At 37.5% G+C, this 18,451-nt stretch overlaps 1 protein-coding gene across 16 annotated transcripts in view; it reads right to left on the bottom strand.

Annotated features, from left to right (window-relative positions):
• LOC132196424 (titin-like) overlaps nt 1–18,451 on the bottom strand; it is an 81,742-nt gene that overhangs the window by 16,598 nt on the left and 46,693 nt on the right. For 6 of the 16 annotated variants that reach the window (XM_059619058.1, XM_059619059.1, XM_059619060.1 and 3 more), the window contains exons 45-53: nt 17,808–17,882; nt 17,653–17,757; nt 17,416–17,598; nt 17,069–17,360; nt 15,943–16,311; nt 15,550–15,832; nt 14,519–14,597; nt 13,442–13,489; nt 183–12,929 (exon numbers count right to left, since the gene is read on the bottom strand). In XM_059619058.1, the coding sequence (XP_059475041.1) occupies nt 183–12,929; nt 13,442–13,489; nt 14,519–14,597; nt 15,550–15,832; nt 15,943–16,311; nt 17,069–17,360; nt 17,416–17,598; nt 17,653–17,757; nt 17,808–17,882 (14,181 nt within the window). The remainder of the gene's footprint in view (nt 1–182; nt 12,930–13,441; nt 13,490–14,518; nt 14,598–15,549; nt 15,833–15,942; nt 16,312–17,068; nt 17,361–17,415; nt 17,599–17,652; nt 17,758–17,807; nt 17,883–18,451) is intronic. The other 10 variants (XM_059619067.1, XM_059619069.1, XM_059619071.1 and 7 more) reach the window with 3 other exon arrangements.

Below are 18,451 nucleotides of genomic sequence, written 5' to 3'. Positions count from 1 at the left end.
TTTTGTATGAAGTGGAACCTTTATATTTTATGTTCTTGTATGTCAAATGGCGTGTTTTTGAATGGAAACTTAAATTTTTGTAGAGTTCATTATTGGAAAATTTTTCTAATTTATTTAAAAGATTCACAATTTTTATTTTCATTTAATATCTCCTAACCTCATTACTAAATGGAAAATATTACCTGTGTTCAATGTGTTTGATGTAGCTGCCACCCCTTTTATAAAGTATATTTGTCCTGGTATATCTGTACTAGTGTTTGATGTCACTTTTTCTGTTGTAATGGTTGTTTCAATTGGTAATGCTAAGTTCGTGGCACTAGCCTTTTCTTGATCGACGGCCTCTTGTGTATTGTAGATCTTAGTGCTATGTGTGAGATTTGTTTCAAAGCTGTCAAGAATTTCAATGTTTGGCAATATTGTCACTTCATATCGTGCTTGCTTGTCAAAAACCTCTAATTCAGACTTCCCTGTCGTGCCTGAAATTTCTTTTTCAGTGACTTCATCAGGCTGATCTTCAATAATTGCATGAATTTTAACGTTTAGTGCCTCTTTTATTTTTTCTTTAGGTCGTTCTTTCACAGAAGTTGCCTGCTGAGTCTTCAATGTTATTACTTCCAGCGCTTGTGGCTTTTCGTCAGAAATATCTAAACTGGTTGTGTCTTGTATGTCCAAAGATCTTAGCACAGTGACTTCGGTGGCTGCAACATCAGCTATGGTTTGGCTTTGAAGATTGATAACCTCATGAATTTTTGGCTTTGATTGTTTCATTACAGATTTTTTGTGACCTGTTTTCTCTTCCTCGGTTGTCAATGGCACTTCTTCCATATCTGGTGTTTTGCTCTCTGGCCGTTTCACCGCTGTCAGTTGTTGGTCTGAAATTTCCAAGCTGGTTGTTTCTGGCAAGTTAACAGTTTCCGGCTCAGCGACTTGATCAGCAGCAATTAATTGGCTTTCAATGGGGACAACCTCTTGTATATTTGGTTTTGATTTTTTCTTTGGGATTTTTTTCTGATCTAGTTTTTCTCTCTTGGTTGTCAATTGCACTTTTTCAAAAACTTGCGTCTGGCTCTCTGGAAGTTGCACTACCGCTTGCGGTTGATCGTCTGACATTTCCAAGCTGGTTGTTTCTGGCAGTTCCACAGTCTTTGGCTCAATTGCTTCACCGGCATTAAAAGTATCAATTGATTGGTTTTCAATGGTGACAACCTTTTGATTATTTTGTATTGTTTTCTTCGGTACAGATTTTTTCTGATCTGCTTTCTCTTCCTGGGTTGTCAATGGCTCCTCTTCTATATTTTTCGTTTGACTCTCTGGAAATTGCACTACCGCTTGCGGTAGTTCGTCTGACAATTCCGAGCTGATTATTTTTGGCAATTCCACTGTTTTTAACTCAATTACTTCGCCGGCAGTTACATTTTCAATTGATTGATTTCCAATGGTGACAACCTCCTTCATTTTTTGTTTTGTTTTTTTCAGTACTGTTTTTTTCTGACCTGGTTTCTTTTCCTGGGTTGTCAATGACACTTCTTCAATATCTAGCATTTGACTCTCTGGAAGTTTCACCGCTTGCGGTTGTTCGTCTGACATTTCTAAGCTAGTTGTTTCTGGGAGGTCTAGAGTATTTGGCTCAATTACTTCAGTGGCATTAAAACTGTCAATTGATTGGTTTTCAATAATGATATCCGTTTGTAGATTTTGTTTTGATTTTTCCTTCAAAGATTTTATCTGATCGGGTTTCTCTTCCTGGGTTGTCAATGGCACTTCTTCAATATCTAGCGTTTGATTCTCTGGAAGTTGCACCACCGGTTGCGGTTGTAGGTCTGACATTTCCAAGCTAGTTGTTCCTAGCAAGTCCACTATTTTTTGTTCAATTACTTCACTGGCAGTAACATTATCAATGGATTGGTTTTCAATTTTGACAACGTCTTGTATTTTTTCTTTTGTTTGTTTCAGGACTGTTTTTTTCTGATTTGGTTTCTTTTCCTGGGTTGTCAATGGCACTACCTCCATATCTTGCGTTTTGCTCTCTGGAAGTTGCACAACCGCTTGCGGTTGTTCGTCTGACATTTCTAAGCTGGTTGCGTCTGGCAATTCCACAGTCTTTGGCTCAATTACTTCATTGGCATTAAAACTGTCAATTAATTGGTTTTCAATGGTGACATCCGTTTGTAGATTTCGTTTTGATTTTTCCTTCAAAGATTTTATCTGATCTGGTTTTTCATCCTGGGTTGTCAATGACACTTCTTCATTATCTAGCGTTTGACTCTCTGGAATTTTTACCGCTTGCGGTTGTTCAGCTGACATTTCTAAGCTAGATGTTTCTGGGAGGTCCAGAGCATTTGGCTCAATTACTTCACCGGCAGTAGCACCATCAATAAATTGGTTTTTAATGGTGACAACCTCTTGTCTCTTTTGTTTTAATTTTTTCTTTAAAGATATTTTCTGATCTGGTTGCTCTTCCTGGGTTGTCAATGGCTCCTCTTCTATATCTTTCGTTTGACTCTCTAGCAGTTGCACTGCATGCAGTTGTTCGTCTGACATTTCCAAGCTGATTGTTTTTGGCACGTCCACTGTTTTTAACTCAATTACTTCGCCGGCAGTAACATTGTCAATTGATTGGTTTTCAATGGTGACAACCTTTTGTATTTCTTGTTTTGTTTTTTTCAGGATTGTTTTTTTCTGATCTGGTTTCTTTCCCTGGGTTGTCAATGGCACTACCTCCATATCTTGCGTTTGGCTCTCTGGAAGTTGCACTACCGCTGGCGGTTGTTCGTCTGACATTTCTAAGCTGGTTGTTTCTGGCAATTCCACAGTCCTTGGCTCAAATGCTACAGTGGTATTAAAACTGTCAATTGATTGGTTTTCAATGGTGACATCCGTTTGTAGATTTTGTTTTGATTTTTCCTTCAAAGATTTTTTCTGACCGGGTTTCTCTTTCTGGGTTATCAATGACACTTCTTCAATATCTAGCGTTTGACTCTTTGGAAGTTTCACCTCTTGCGGTTGTTCGTCTGACATTTCTGGGAGGTCTACAGTATTTGGCTCAATTACTTCACCGGCAGAAGCACCATCGATTAATTGGTTTTCAATGGTGCCAACCTCTTGTCTTTTTTGATTTGATTTTTTCTTTAAAGATTTTTTTTTATCTGGTTTCGCTTCCTGGGTTGTCAATGGCACTTCTTCAATATCTAGCGTTTGACTCTCTGGAAGTTGCACCACCGGTTGCGGTTGTTCAACCGACATTTTTAAGCTAGTTGTTTCTAGCAAGTCCACTGTTTTTAGTTCAATTACTTCACCGGCTGCTACAATTAATTGGTTTTCAATGGGGGCGCGCTCTTGTATTGTTTGTTTTGATCGTTTCTTTAACGATTTTATCTGATCTGCTTTCTCTTCCTGGGTTGTCAATGACACTTCTTCAATATCTAGCGTTTGACTCTCTGGAAGTTGCACCACCGGTTGCGGTTGTTCAACCGACATTTTTAAGCTAGTTGTTTCTGGCAAGTCCACTGTTTTTAGTTCAATTACTTCACCGGCTGCTACAAATAATTGGTTTTCAATGGGGGCGAGCTCTTGTATTGTTTGTTTTGATCGTTTCTTTAAAGATTTTATCTGATCTGCTTTCTCTTCCTGGGTTGTCAATGACACTTCTTCAATATCTTGCGCTTGATTCTCTGCAAGTTTTTCTTTGGGTCGCTCTGTCAATGTTTTTCTTAGAAAATGTTGCTCTTTTTGAACGTGTGGATTTTCACATGCAGTTGGCGTTTGGTTTTCTGGTCGTTGTCTTGCTTGTAGCTGTTGGTCTGTAAATAGTGTACTGGCTACTTCTTGCTTGTCTAATAATTTTTGCACAGTCATATCACGTTTTTCCTTTTCGGATATCAATGTCGCAGTTACATCCATGTATGTCCCTTCTCTCGGTTCTTCTACTGGTAGAAATGGTAGAATAATCTCCTCCTTCTCTGCCTCCATTAATTCTATCATCTCTCCTGAAATTTTCTTAAGAGCAGGCTTGATAGGTACGTCTAGTGATGTAGATTGTAAGGCTGTTTTCTTTGACCACATCTCTACCGTACCAATCTGGAATGGTATTGTCTCGACAATTGCATTTTTTTGAAAAACTCTTGGTATCAAAGCATTTGCAAGTTCTTCATATTCGAGATGAAAGAATTTTTCAATAGCAATAGCCAGCTCAAAGCAAATAAAAGCCCTTTGAGTCAACCGTTCTGGAGCTAACAGATCGTCTAAGTATTCGTGCGTCTCGATTAGCTCCTGAACAATTGGAAAATAGTTCTTCTTTGGCAAATGTAAATTTGTGTGCTGAATTTCTGCAGAAGGAAGTATTTCATCTTTCCAGAGATCATAGATTATTTGCTCAGTTGTTTCAACTGAAAATTTTTCTTTCAACACTTCGTTGCATTTTGCCACTACGAAATAAATTTCTTCTCTGAGGTCCGAGCTTTCTATTGTGCATTCGGTTAACTGATCAAAAGTAGCTTCAGATAGCACGATTTCAATTTCCTTGCGACATTGGTTCTGCAAATCGACAGCCTCATATGATATTTCATCTGTGAAATCCGTGTGTAAATATTTGTCTTTCTGTTTGCTCTCGGTTTGTTTCTTATCCTTGCTTACTTCAAGGTTTAATTCAGATTGACGATCTATGGAGATTTTTTCACTACCTTCCTGTTCTTTGGTTGTGTTTCGTATTTTAGTACTTAATGTTTGTGGTTCTGTTTGTATTTGAGGTGTATTGATTCTTGTTTCATGAATGGTACAGCTTGGACCTATTAATGGTGTTTGTGAGACATCTTGTCCATGGGACGATTCAATTGATTTTGTTTCATGTAGTTGTTCGTTACATGCTGTATTTGTTTCCAGACTAAATTTAGTTGTGTTTTCTATTGTGATCGGTTGCGTAGGGGCACCAATTGCTGTGTTTTCGGTTGCGTGTTTGACAACAAATGTGACTGTTTCTTGTGGTTCTGCTTGCATTTGTGTTTGAATTATTGTCTGGGAAGTGTGTTGGTGTGATACAGTACCTGTTTTTGCTCTCTGTTCTTTTGCTTCGGGTATGCTGAAAGGAACCTCATCTCCTTGCGGCACTACATGATGAATGGCGACTTGTTGGTGGGGCAGAATTTGCACTTCAGCGTTGCCAATTTGTTTAATTTCTTCAGTCAACTCGGTGGCTTTTGACAAAACATGTGGCTCAGTTGACTCGGCAGCATAAGTGCATGTTATTGATTTTCTGGCTATAATATTTTTAGGAATTTCCTCCACTTCTCTTACTTTAGTATTCTCGTCAACATTCACTTGCAAAACACTAACTGCAGAAGTTTCAAGTAGAACCAACGTTGCTTTAGATGGCTTATCACCTTCTAAATTCTCTATTGATGGCATAACTGTTTCTTCTGCAATTTGAGGTGCGGTTAACGTTGATTGCATGGAGCCAAAGGCTGCTGCTAAATGTTCAATGGGCGTGATCATTTCAATCACATCTTGATTTGTACTTATCTCCTGTGTTTCTGCCACCGGCAGTGTTTTCATCTCTTCTGTGCATTTGTATTCTGCAGGAAGTAATTCATGCAATGGAGTTAAACCTCTCTCTGCATTGATTTCAATACAGGTTAATGATGTACGTTTATCCACTGCGGTTGAAGCGTGAGATGCAATTGGTGCTCTTTGATCATTTAGCGAGTCTTCTCTTTCATTGAAACCAATCTGAAAGGTTTGTAGTTCATTGAAGCTAGTAACTGTGACACTACCATGCTCTTGAGTAGCTTGGAAGGGCTTGATTGTACCAGGAAAGTTGTCAAAATCTGTGGTAGTAAGAACAGGGGCAATTTTGCAATCAGTCGTCTTTATTTTGCAATCTTCGGTTATTACTGCTCTGCCTTTGAATTCTTCTTCATGTTCGTGCACTTCCAAGGAAGAGACGCTTGCTGCAATTTGTGTTTCAATTGAACTTAATCCATGCCTTGGTTTCTCTTTTTCAGTATTCTCTAAATTTTTGAAATGTCCTTCCGCTTTAGTTTCTGTAGTTGTTGCAAGTTGTAGAACTTTTTCATATTCAATATTTGGTTTTTTTGTTTCCTTTTCAAAAGGTTTCAACTGAGCCTCCTTTTGTCCTACTCTGACCATCGATTTAATTGCCGCCGAATGTGTGAGTTCTGAAATGGCTGGTGAGGCACGCATGTTCTTGTTTTCAACATTTTCTAACTGGGATATTGATGCCAGCGCAACGTCCTCACTGCACAAGGGCGAGATGATTGCATCTGTTGCCAACACATTTGCAACTCCTTCCTCCCGACCTTTCTCGTGAAGTAACTTGATTGTCTCCAGAACTTCAGGAATATCGTTTATTGTACTTGGCAACCCAGTCATTTTTTCTTTAGCAACAGCAGAGTCGTCTCTCTTATGAATTAATTCAGCCGTTGTTGTGCTTTCTTGGACTACCATTTTATTTGGCAGTTGCAAAATGTTTGCGTCAAGAACTAAAGTAACACTCTTAGCTTTTAAAGAGTCTTTGACAGTGCAAATATTTTCCATCTCAGCAGAAACAACTTCATCGACGGTGGCATGGATGAATTCTCTTGTGCTCTCTCCAGCTGATTGTAAGAGTGAACTTCCAAGGTCAGCGAAAGGTCTTACATCGTCAAGAACAATTTGCTCTTCACACTGTTTCTCAGGATGCCCGTGGATGAATTCTTGCTTAGCCTTCTCTTCTGTTTGCAAGTGCTCGATAATATTTGCAGTTGCTTCCACGCAAACAATTTCTTCATTAACACTTGTCTGCAATGCTTCAGTTCTAGCACTTTGTGAAAATGTTATAGATGGTTGAACTTGGCTTTGAAAGTATTCTGGCTGTTCGAGGGTGTCAACTATTGTCACAACAGATTTTTTCTTGAGTTCCGTAAATGTTGTTGAAACAACTTCTTCTTTCAAACTCTGTCTCTGTGGTAAATTTGCCTCTTTTTCGTCTGAAGCTATATCGGTAATGACGGCTGAAATTCTGAATTTTGTGAGGCTCTCGGTTGCCTTTTTCCCCTCCTTCTCGGTTTGTACTAAATTAGAAGTTTGTTCTAACACATTTTGCTCGCTAATTTGTTTCAAGGGCGTCTGTGGAATAATATCTTGTTTAGCAGTGTCTTGATATTGTTGAGCTGCTTGAAATTCCTGCGATTGCTCAACACAATGTATTTCTTCTTGCATTATAGTGGATAAGGCATCATCTGGCACGGATTTTGGAGAAATGTGTTCTTTTTTAATCTCCCCTATAAAATATTCAGGTTGTTCAAGCGTTTCCGTAATGGAAACCACTGTTTTTTTACGGCCATCAGTGAAGCTCTGTGTTCCTGTCTCCAGTTTACAGTCGTAGCCTTTTTGAAAATCTTCAACTCCATCACTGACAATGTTTTCGGCCACAATTGCAAGACTTCTTGCGTTTGAAAAACTTTCACTTGCATTCTGTACCTCTTGCACCGTTGGTTGGATAGTATTTATTTGATCAAATGTTATTTGCTCCTCCACTTGAACTTGCGATCTAGGTTTTGTGAATTCGGACTTCGCATTTCCAGTTGCAGGTTTTTGCGTGCTTAATGCAATTGGCTGTTCAATTGTACGAGTTTCTTGGTTCATGGATGCAAAATATGCTCCTTCGGATGTAATAGTTGGGATGAATTTTTCAGGCTCCTGTCTGCTTTCGAAATATACCGGTTGATCCAATGTGTTCACTATAGAAACAACCGGATTTGTCTGCAGTGCTGAAATTGCCTCCGTTCCTTTTTCAGTTTTAAAACTAGGCATTTCTGAAAAGGATGATTCTTTTTCCTCTGCAAAATTTTCAGTTACTACTGCAGTTGCGCATGTCTTGGACATCGCTTCGCTTGCTAATTGTAATTTTTGGGCTGGTTCATTAAAAGGCTGTAGCTGTTCAAGCACGATTTGCTCCTCGATGTTTTTCTCTGATAGTGCTGGAACCAAATCAGACCTTGCAATCTCATTACCGTGATAAGGAAGAGTTAAGTTTTCCAACCGTTCCATAATCTGGGGCTCCTCTCGTATGCTAGTTTGTAATGTGTCTTCTGATACTAATGCTGAGCGATATGAGTTGAATTTTGCTTTGTCTTTGAACATTTCCGCTTGCTCAAGTGTATCCACCACTTCGGTGACGTTCATTTTCATTAAAGGTGTCATTAGCACAACACCTTTCTTCTCACTTTGATTTTCCTGTTCTATAGCTGCTTCTTTTTCCTCAATTATATTTTCAATTACTGTTGCAACTCCAACTGGCCTGGAAATCGTCTCGTTTGCTCTTTTCTTTTCGACCTCCGGAGAAATTGATCTGCTTTTGGCTTCTTCCTGAACATCAATCTGAGACGTTAATATGCTTATTTTGTCTGAGATACACACATCAGCATTTTTCAGCTGCATAGAATATTCTGAAGCTAGGTCATCAACATTGTCCGCTATAGTCGTTTGATGGGTAATTGCAGTGGCATGTATTGGAGCAAGGGTATTTTCAGCTCTACCAAAAACTGGTGCCATTTCTTGTTTTAAAGTTATTTCACTCTCATGTACAACTGGCTCTTCACTAATGGTGGCAGATTTTTCTTGGACGCTTGGAGTGGCTTGTTTAATGAACTTCTCAGGCTCCTCTAAATTTTTTTCAGTCTCATGTACTTGCAAATCGGTCGTTGAATACGTGCTTTGCGGAATGAGGGAAATTTGTGCAGCTTCTACGTGTACCGCTGCCCTTTCGAATTCATGCATACCCTCAACAATTGTGTGTTCTTCAATAAATTTACTTTCCAGTGGAAATTGAGCTAGAGTCGCTTTTGAAAATGTGGTGGCTTCTAAAACGTTCTTTTCAACATCTTCAGCTAGAATCGTTTCTTGTTTTATGCCAATTTGAAATAATATTTCGGCGGTGGACAGTGCAGATTGCTCGCAAGGTTTCACACTAGGAATTATGTTATCAACCGTTTCCCCAGGGTGAATACTTTTTGTTTCTGATGCAATTCTTGCGCCCTCAAAACTTTGTTTTGGTTTCTCCAATAAGGCTTGTCCTTCAGAAACTAAGTCACTAACACCAAGTGATGGTAAGGTAGATTGAGTTATAGCAACTTGAAGTGTTTTTGGCTCTTTCGATGTGGCGAAAGCTGTGCTGAAAGAACTTTCTTTTAGTGGCTTCAGATCAAAATCAAGAACTTGAATTGTCTCTCCGCAAATGCTATTTTGTAAAGTGACATTCCTACTTGCAACTGCCTGTGGTACACACTGCCTGGGTGCAAGTTCTCTTTCAGTATCTTGAATGATGATATCACCTATGGTACCAATTTGCAAGGCAGACACGGATTGAGTAACTGTGCCCTCAGGCTGCACTTGTTTTGCATATTGACCCTCTTTTTCCATTAGGAAAATATCAAATGCCTCCGAAGCTGACTGTGGACTGAACATTAATTTTGCTGTTTTACTTTCTGGTTCCAAAGTTTTAAAGTCTTTGCTGGAGTCATGCGTAATTATTGATGTTTGTGTTGGTGTAAAAGCTGGAATACTAACAGTTCTACCCATTGGCGTTGCTTGCTCAATGGGTTTGCTATCAAGAACTTCCTCCCTCTCACTAAGAGTATGTTCCATGACAACTAAACCACTTTTGTTTCCTTCATATTCTGTAGTTCCGTGTGTGCCTTTGGGAATTTGGAACTCTTTGAAAGTGCCCTCTTTTTCAGCAGGCTGTGTATAGCTTTTCTGTATAACATTTGCAAATGCAACAGACTGTTCAGCATACTCCGTAGGGACAAATCGTTCTGGGTAATATTTAGATGGCTTTTCTTCTGCGTAAACGTCTTGTACCATAACACTAGATGACTGTGGAAGTTGAACGTTAAGTTTAAATGTTGTTGGTGTTCCCTGCGCGGGCAAAGTTTGCTCTTTTTCGGCCTCAGTTATTTGCAAAATGTTGGTTGCCTCACTCAATTGAATATTTGTGGTAGCTTCAGAGGCTAAAGGAGCTTTTTGAATTGCCATTTGTTCCTCGGCGTGCTGTTCTGAAGGCTCGCTAACGATGACAGCATTAAGCTGTCTTTCATATTCAATTAAAGGCTGCATTTTAACTATGTTTTCATCAATCTTAACTATAGTTTCGTTTTGAATTATCATCTCCGTAACTGAAACTCCTGTCATTTCTGCAAGTTTCCAGTGAGCTTCACTCTGCTGTGGAAGTTTCTGAGCTGGTATCCCTTGAAGTGCATCATATATACTCTCAGATTGCACAGATATTGATTCAGCAGTCGTGACATTTTTGGAGGCCATAGTAATTTTTTGTTGCTGTAAGTTCACTTCGCTGACAGTTTCGTGAGGAGTGACAAACTCTTGAGAAGTAATTGGCAACACGTTCAATTTAGTTTGGGCTGATTGTGGTTGCTCTTTAATTATGTCGAACTTGCTAGTCTCCATTGTTGCTACTGACTCAATTGATTCGGCTGTTGTTTGGAGAGGCGCAAGTTGCACTTCATTGCCCTTAATTGCGGTCAGCCCTTCAGAGTGCTCTTGAGTTACTGTGAATTGTTGGCTAATAGCACTTGCTGTAGATAACTTTGGAGTGCCCTTTTCCTGATCAGTCAATTTTGCTTCCCAGTTGCAGAGCCGCGCAGTCTGCATTGTTTCAATTGACTCCTTGGGTGTAAGCGTAAGAGGAATTTTTTTAGCCAAATCCAAGTTTGATTTGTAATTTTTGGTCGCTTCATTCGTAAATACAACTTGTTGGCTGAGTGCATTTGCTGTTGACAGTTTATTGATTGCATTTCCTCTCTCTTCATGCACCACGTCAAGTTCGCAAGAAATTTGCTCAGGAACGCTTTCAATCCTCTGTGGAGTGCTCTGCTGTGCTGAAATCCTCTTTTCAATATCTTTATTTGTTGAATACGAACCAGCGTCTTCATTTGCAATTATGATGGCTTGAGTAATTGCATTTGCAGAAGTGTATAAGCTGCTTGCTTGGCCAATTTCTTTTGATGTGTCAATTTCACACGTTTGGGACTCTGGCATAGTTTCAATTTTATCCTGTGTCAGTTGAATAGCGGAAATTTTGTTTTCAATATCGTGATTTGATGTGTAAATTTCAGTTTCTTCGCTTAGCAAAACTTCTTGTTGCTGAAGAGAATTTGTAGTATCAAATTTACTTGTCGCTTTTTCCTCAATTTTCCTTTGGTCCAGTTCGCATGTCTGAATCTCCGGCGCAACCTCGCTTACATCCTTCGGTATGTGAAGAGATGAAATTTTTACACCGTTATCCAGTGTTTTGTGGTCGCCCGTCTGCTCAGTTGCTATTACCTCGCTTTGCTGTAACGCTGAAGCGGTGGACATAACTGAAGAGGCACTTTTTTTCTCTTCATACAAATTAATCTCGCAAGTTTGAGACGAAGAAATGGCTTCGTTAATTTCCTGCATGGATGATAATAATGGTGCTTTTACTTCGCCTTCTTTGCTGGATAAACAAAGTTCAGTTTGCTCAGTTGGAATTACGACCCCTTGGACGACCGAATTAACCAATGAAAGGTTCTGGTTAGCAGTAGTTAATTCTTTAGCAGTATTTATTTCGCAAGTCTGCTGGGTGGCGGTCACTTCTAAATTTTCATCAATCGTATATAGCGTTGATAATCTATGCTCTGGAAAAATATCAGTGCTTTGTTTCGTAACGTTTTCATGAGCCGTAACTTCTTGTTGCTGTAATGCAAATGCCAAAGAAGTAGATGGAATTGGAACGTCTGCAGGAGGTTTGGTGTCAATTTCGCAAGTTACTAATGAGGAGTTTACTTCCATTGAATCTATTGGCGTTTGCGTTGACAAAACTTGCTTGTGCAAATCCCTATTTGAGGAATAACTTCCCGACTGCTCGCTGGCAACGACTTGCTCCTGAAGGACGGCCGTTGTAGTCGAGAGTCTTCTTGTTGCAATAAGTTTCTCAGTTGAAGTATGAAATTCGGCACTTTGACTGATTGACAAGTTTTCAATTGATTCCGCTGAGGTTTGCAATAAAGCAATTTTTTCTTCTGTTTTTCTCTCCTTACTAAAATGGTCAGGGTTTTCCTGGGCTACAATTTCCTGCTGCTGAATAGCAGTTGCAGGTGATAATGTTGGTTGTACCACTGAAGGTTGATCAGCGATATCAAAATTGCTTGTTTCACAGATTGGAGTGCTTTCTATTAGCCGCTTAGTGCTCAAAAGCGCAGGCACCTTTTTCTCAATATCTTTGTTAGAGGTATAGTTGCCAGTAAACTCCTGTGGAGTGACTTCCTGAAGTTGCAGAGCACTGGTTGTATCAAATTTGCAAACTGCACTACCAATTTCTTGAGACACATCGAATTGAGTAGCGTGGGAAGATGAAACCGTGTTAATCATTTGGTTTGTTCTTTGAAGGGCTGGAAGCTTTTGCTCAATGTCTGCATTTGACTCGTATTTACCTGCCTCCTCAAATAAAATTTCCTCAAAGTCATTCTTTGAAAGTAGTGCTTCGACTACCATTTTTGTCGTTTTCTTTTTCATCTGCAAACCATCGCTTTCTTCACGAACAATGATGTCAATTTCTGCTTCATCTCTTTCTTTCTTGGGACTTTTCTTCGTCTTTTTAACCACGGTTCGTTTAGTGATGTCTTCCTCCTCGATTTCTTCGCTTCCTTTTCTACCTATGTTCTTGGTGGCTTTTGTGTCTATTGTATTTCGTTCTTCTGTCATTTCAGTGAATTTCATAGTTTCTATTGTGGGTTTTCCTTTAGTTTTGACCTGTGATTTTGTGGTGTCCACTAGTGCCAAAGTGTTGTCTGGCTCCTCTGTCGGTAGCTCTGTGATTGTAACGCCGGCCTCATCGTTTGATGTGTTTATTTTGATTTGTGTCAGAGATTTCTGGATGGTTTCTTCGTCAGTTTTTTCTGAAAAATGTTTTCGTTTTATTAACATATGTCATGTTTCAAAGTATTTTGTATTGTGTTACTGCATCTATCCTGTTAATGACAATATTTGCGACTAACGTGAAGCTAGGCATGTTTTTAAAGATAAAACTATACCAATTAATTGAAAGGACGGAAGCATTTTAGTTTTTCCACCCATTGTGTTGTTGTGATGGAAAGCATAAATGATATTGTTTATTTTCAGCCGCAACATTTTTCAGTATCTTATCTTATGTTCATGCGTGGCAGCAACATCAAAAAGAAAATTAGTATTGTACCTTCAACGTGTATTATCTGAATCTCAATGTGAAAATTCTAACTGATCGCTTAGTGTAGGAGCTGGAAGTGTTTTAATAGTAAGCGTCTCAGGCTTCTTCAATTATTATTATTGTTTTAGTAGAGAAGAATTTAAAATTAATAGATTAAGCTTCTAACTCCTCCTTTTAATTTTTCTGAAGCACAACGTAAAAAAGGCAGCATTTAAAATTTCAAACCTTCATTTTCCGCCACAATCCTTTTCTTTATCAGCCTTTTTCTTATTTCTGTAATGTGGAATGAAAGTTTAATATGTGCTCTGTTCTTTGTAGTCTATGTATTTTTATGTTAATAGCCAGTTTCTGTTAGCAAGAAGAAAGTTAAGTTTTCAAGGGTAGCAAATAAAATACACAGAGTGCAGGGAACTTTTTTATTAGATAAGAACACCATGCTTGCTACATTGTATTGCGCGTTAGTCGTAACATTTAACAAGCCTTTTTTAAATGTTTCATAACAATCGTATTATCACGTTAACGAAGGATATTTTTGCTAGTAAAAGGAACTTTTAAAGGATAATGCTTTTAATAAAAATTCCCAAGCTGAATAAAAAAAAAATGGAAGAAATCTCCTTATATGTTGAAATTACATCCCGTTTTGGTGGCTCTAGTTCTTCAAGTTAATAAAATCTTTTAATCTAGTAATGTTAGATATTTATTCAATTTAAGAAATGAGTGGTTGGATAATACGTGCTTTTTTACATTTCTGTAAAAAAAATAACACAAAAATATTTTCAGCATCACAATTTGGCTTTTCATTAGCCATACCTCGAAACTAAATTTTTTTAGAGGTAAACTTTTACATATGCAAAATCCTCATTATGCACTTAAAAAATTTATTAAGACAGTAGCAACTGTTTATTAAATAAGCCATACACACAATTCTCTGCAACTAATGTAAAGCAAAGGTAAAGAGGAACAAAAAGCTTACCATGCATATTGTTTTATCTGAATGTTATTATGCAGTGTTTTTTTATATGCTAATAACACTGAAACTAACATACATATATTTGATACATAAATATGTACAAAGGTAGTAGTTGGCTATCCTCTGATATATAGATTAGTAATTACATATTTCCTATAATTAACAATTATTATTAGACTAGGCACATTCAATACAATTTTTTACAACTACAAAAATTATATTCGTAGACGAAGCATTAAAAAAATAATAAAGCGTTTAGGGGCTGCATGAATAGTAATCTTCATGCAGACTGCTGCAGTCTGAATAACTGTCAAGGTCGTCGTCATTCTCACCTTTTACATCGGCCGATGAGCCAACGGCGGTTCCATACTCTACATTGTATGCACCCTGTTGGGCATGCTCTGTCCGTTCCTGCAATTATATTAATTATAATTTGAAAAACTATATCATAGAAAAACGCATTTGGGACTGTTCATAAATGATTTAAGTTGAATTGGACAGATATTTTGTTATGAGCACCACTCTGATTTTTAGATATGTTGTAAGGGTTGATGAGAAACTACTTCGACCAAATTTTGAGACCAACATTTTTATCACTTTTTGAAATATTCAGGTTTTTGAAAGACTCAAAAATGCTTATATCTTAGCTCGTATTAAGTAAAGAGTCATGAAATTTTATAAATATGCATTTTACTGACCATTATCTTTGACCTAGGTATTTTTGACCAACAGAATAGTTGTTTAGAATTAAAAATTAGGTCTAGCAGAGAAAACCGCGTTATTCTAGTCCTCTTAGAAATAATAAAATAGAAAAATATCAAAATAATGCATATCAGCAAAAAATTTTTTTAATTTAAAATGAAAATATCTTTGAAACTAAAGAAAGCGCCATCATGAATTTAACTGGTGAGATGTAGAATTTTATTGCCTACATTTTTTGTGTTTTCACAAAAAACATGAATAATTTACTTTTTTAGAAAAATAGGCCTTCAAAACTCAAAATGCATTTTGGTGACCTTGACCTTTGACCTACAACATTTAAATCAACAGCAAAGTTGTTCAGAATAAATAGTTACCCACTGGGGTGAAATTTCATGACTCTAAACTTAATTCGAGCAGAGATATAAGCATTTTTCATTTTTTTTTAAACCAATATTACAAAAAGTAATAACAATTTTGGTCTCAAAATTTGGTCAAAGTAGATTCTCATCAACCCTAACAACATATCTAAAAATCAAAGTGGTGCTCGTAACAAGAAAAAACTGTCCAATTCATCTGAAATCATTCATGAACGGTCCCATTTAAGTTTTTTGCAGAGTGATTTTTTTTAATCAGTTAAATTAAGATTAAATATTTTTAATACCTCCCAGAAAAAGTCCTCTGGTTCAATGTGCGTCATGACTTCCTCGATTTGGGCGCTGCCCTGCTCTACAACTCTCATTAGAGCTCTGAAGCCGGTTGCAGCAAGCTGTTCTTCAGCCACATTCTCCTCGGCAACCACCTCGGCGATTAGAGCACCAAAGCCCTCTCGCTCAACCAGCTGCACCATCGCCATCTGAGCCTCCGGCGCCCTTAAAGCAGGGAACTCTCCTGCCTCGTAGGCAGCCGTCACCTCTTCTGTGCTTACACCCATTCTGGTACGGAAACTGAAAATTCATAGTTTGTTTTATGATCCATCTTAAACCGGCTCTTTCCGAATATAAAGATACAAAAATGATTGCTCATATAATTTAAGTTGTTTTGTTTTTTCATTAACCTGATCTTTGCCAGATCCCTAAGTGGCTCTTCAGCTTCTGCGCTGAAATCCTCAACACCAATGAATTCCATCATGCTTTCGACATATGCAGATTCTGTGCTAGTTGTTGTCACGGTCGCTCTTTCGGCCTCCGGAATAGACATTCGCTTCGCCCTGCGCTCCTTCTTCTGCTGCATAGTCAGCTCGCCAGTAGATTGCTCACTTTGGACATGGGTCACGGAAACACCCTCATTTTCATCTTGCTTAGCGTGAGCTTTCGCCTTCTTGGCTGCTTTGTTTTGGAACTCAAGAGTTTCCTCGATCGGTACATGTTCGGCCCTTTGCTGCTCCAGCTGTGTTTGGTCCACTTTTTTTAATGTAACGCTCTCCCTGAAAAATGCAACCAAAATATGATAACAAATCTTGGTACACGAAAAAAAATTCGCAAATTCTGCTTTGATCATATTAATCATAAAGTCACTCAGGTTGCATAAACTCGAAGGCGTTTTCATCATCGTCTTAGATTAGTAGCTTATTAATTTAAAAAAATTTCACCTTCAAAATGTATTTCAAATATTAGCTTTCTCAATTATTAAATTCAAAAAATTACAATCATAAAAAATTAGGAAGTTATAACTTTGATTGTGTCTTTTATATTTTAAATTTTAATAAATTTCCTCCAAAAAATTTGATATAAAAGAATTAAACTTTCATAAAATTTTATTATTCATATAAAAATTATAAAAAATTTAAGGTAATTGATTCATTAGATTTTTATAACTAATACACAGTTTTGAGGAAAATGAAAACAATTTGTACCCGGCTAGACTAATTTAGAAGTTGCTCCAATGTTGGAGTCGCGGAGGTTGCATACCTGTTTAGGCACTTTAAAATGAAAAGATTTTTTCAAATCAAAATTTTTATATTCAAAATAAAAGAAATAAATTGTAAGGTCAGCCTTTAATTTAATTAATTTTCAACTAACACGCAGTTAACTGCTTTTGAGGATTATGAAAACAATTTTTACCTGATCGGTAAACTAATATTAATAAATTTCGTCCAAAAATTTGATATTAAAGAATTTACCTTTCTTAAAATTTTATTATTTATATTAAAAAAAAAAATGAATAAAAGAAACGATACTCACGCCTTGACTTCGGTCTTGCCTCGTTTCCTCTCTTCTTGTTTGCGGAGACGAGCCTGTTCGCGAGCCTCCTTATCTCTCTGCTTTTGCTGCGCTTCCTCCTCTGCCTTTTTCTCTCTGGCTTCTTCAATAGCCTTTTTCTTAGCCTTGTGCTCCTCATCCTGCCTCTTTTTTTCTGCTTCGAAAAGTCTCTTTTCTATTTCGAGTCTCTTCTTTTTGGCTTCAGCTTTCTTTTTCACCTCCAGCTCTGCGCGTTTCTTAGCTTCTAGTTTTTCTTTTTCCTCCTCGGTCAGGTCTGTAAAAAAACATTGTTGTTTTTTCTACTAAATTGAACTTCAATATAACGATACCGTGGCAGTATAGGGAGGCTTTGGTTATTGCAGTTCCAATAGAGCTTTCAGCTTTGCACGTATAAACGCCTTCATTTTCTCGCTCGGCGCTGATGATAAGACAAGAGGTTTTGTTGTCCTTAATTGTAATTTTGATATTCTTGGATGGCTTGATTAATTTGTCGTCATGTAGCCAGACACATTCTAAAAAATAGATTTATTTAGTTCTCATATTTTTAATCATTAAAATTAAATTACCTGGCTTAGGTGTTCCTGAGAATTGACATTCAAATTTAATAGACTCGCCCTCTTTGCCTCTTTTGTCAGTCAGATCTTGGACAAATGATGGAGGTGCCTCTTGTGCTAAACACGCAAATAATATAAAATTGAAAACTTATAATTATAACATTTACCACTCAATCTCTCTGCCAAAGCTTCCATTTCTGTTACCCACAATGGCTTTCTGTATTCCGGAGTTCCAACAATTTCTGCAAAAAAATCGACGAAGTTAGTTGCCATAGCAGATAATAAAATGAAGATGAAATTTGATTGTAATGTGAAAACTGTTAAAATTGAGTATTTTTCCTTCTGTGTTTTTAAGTGTGAATTAGTTAGTGAGTAAGGGATTAAGGTCGACAGCTTTCTCCCTGAAAAATATTTAAAAAATTATATTAATAAGCAGTTATCAAAATAAAATTTATAAAATTATTAAATTAAAACAGAAAACAGTAATTATTCATATTATTTTCCAGAATTTTGAAATTCAGCCAAATACCCTCATCTGTGGTGATTCTAAGAGAGTCCGAAGCCATTCCCAAAGGATTTACGGCCACGGCCACAATTTCGTCCAAGTTCATGGGTAATTCGTGCATTGTAATGGCCCAAACTCCCTCTTCCAATTCCTCCACCTGATATGCTTCGCACTGGGTTATTTCCACTCCTTGCTTGTACCATCGTAACTCAGGCTTTGGCCGACCTTCGACCTTAATTTCCAATCTATAATCAAAATATTCAATTTTAAATTATCATAATTTTTTTAACACTATTCATAAAACAT

Source organism: Neocloeon triangulifer, unplaced genomic scaffold (assembly GCF_031216515.1).
Source record: "Neocloeon triangulifer isolate White Clay Creek 2 clone unplaced genomic scaffold, ASM3121651v1 ptg000012l, whole genome shotgun sequence".
NCBI lineage: Eukaryota > Metazoa > Arthropoda > Insecta > Ephemeroptera > Baetidae > Neocloeon > Neocloeon triangulifer.
The sequence above is the reverse complement of the archived record's forward strand: the minus strand, read 5'-3'. Positions and strand labels throughout refer to the sequence as shown.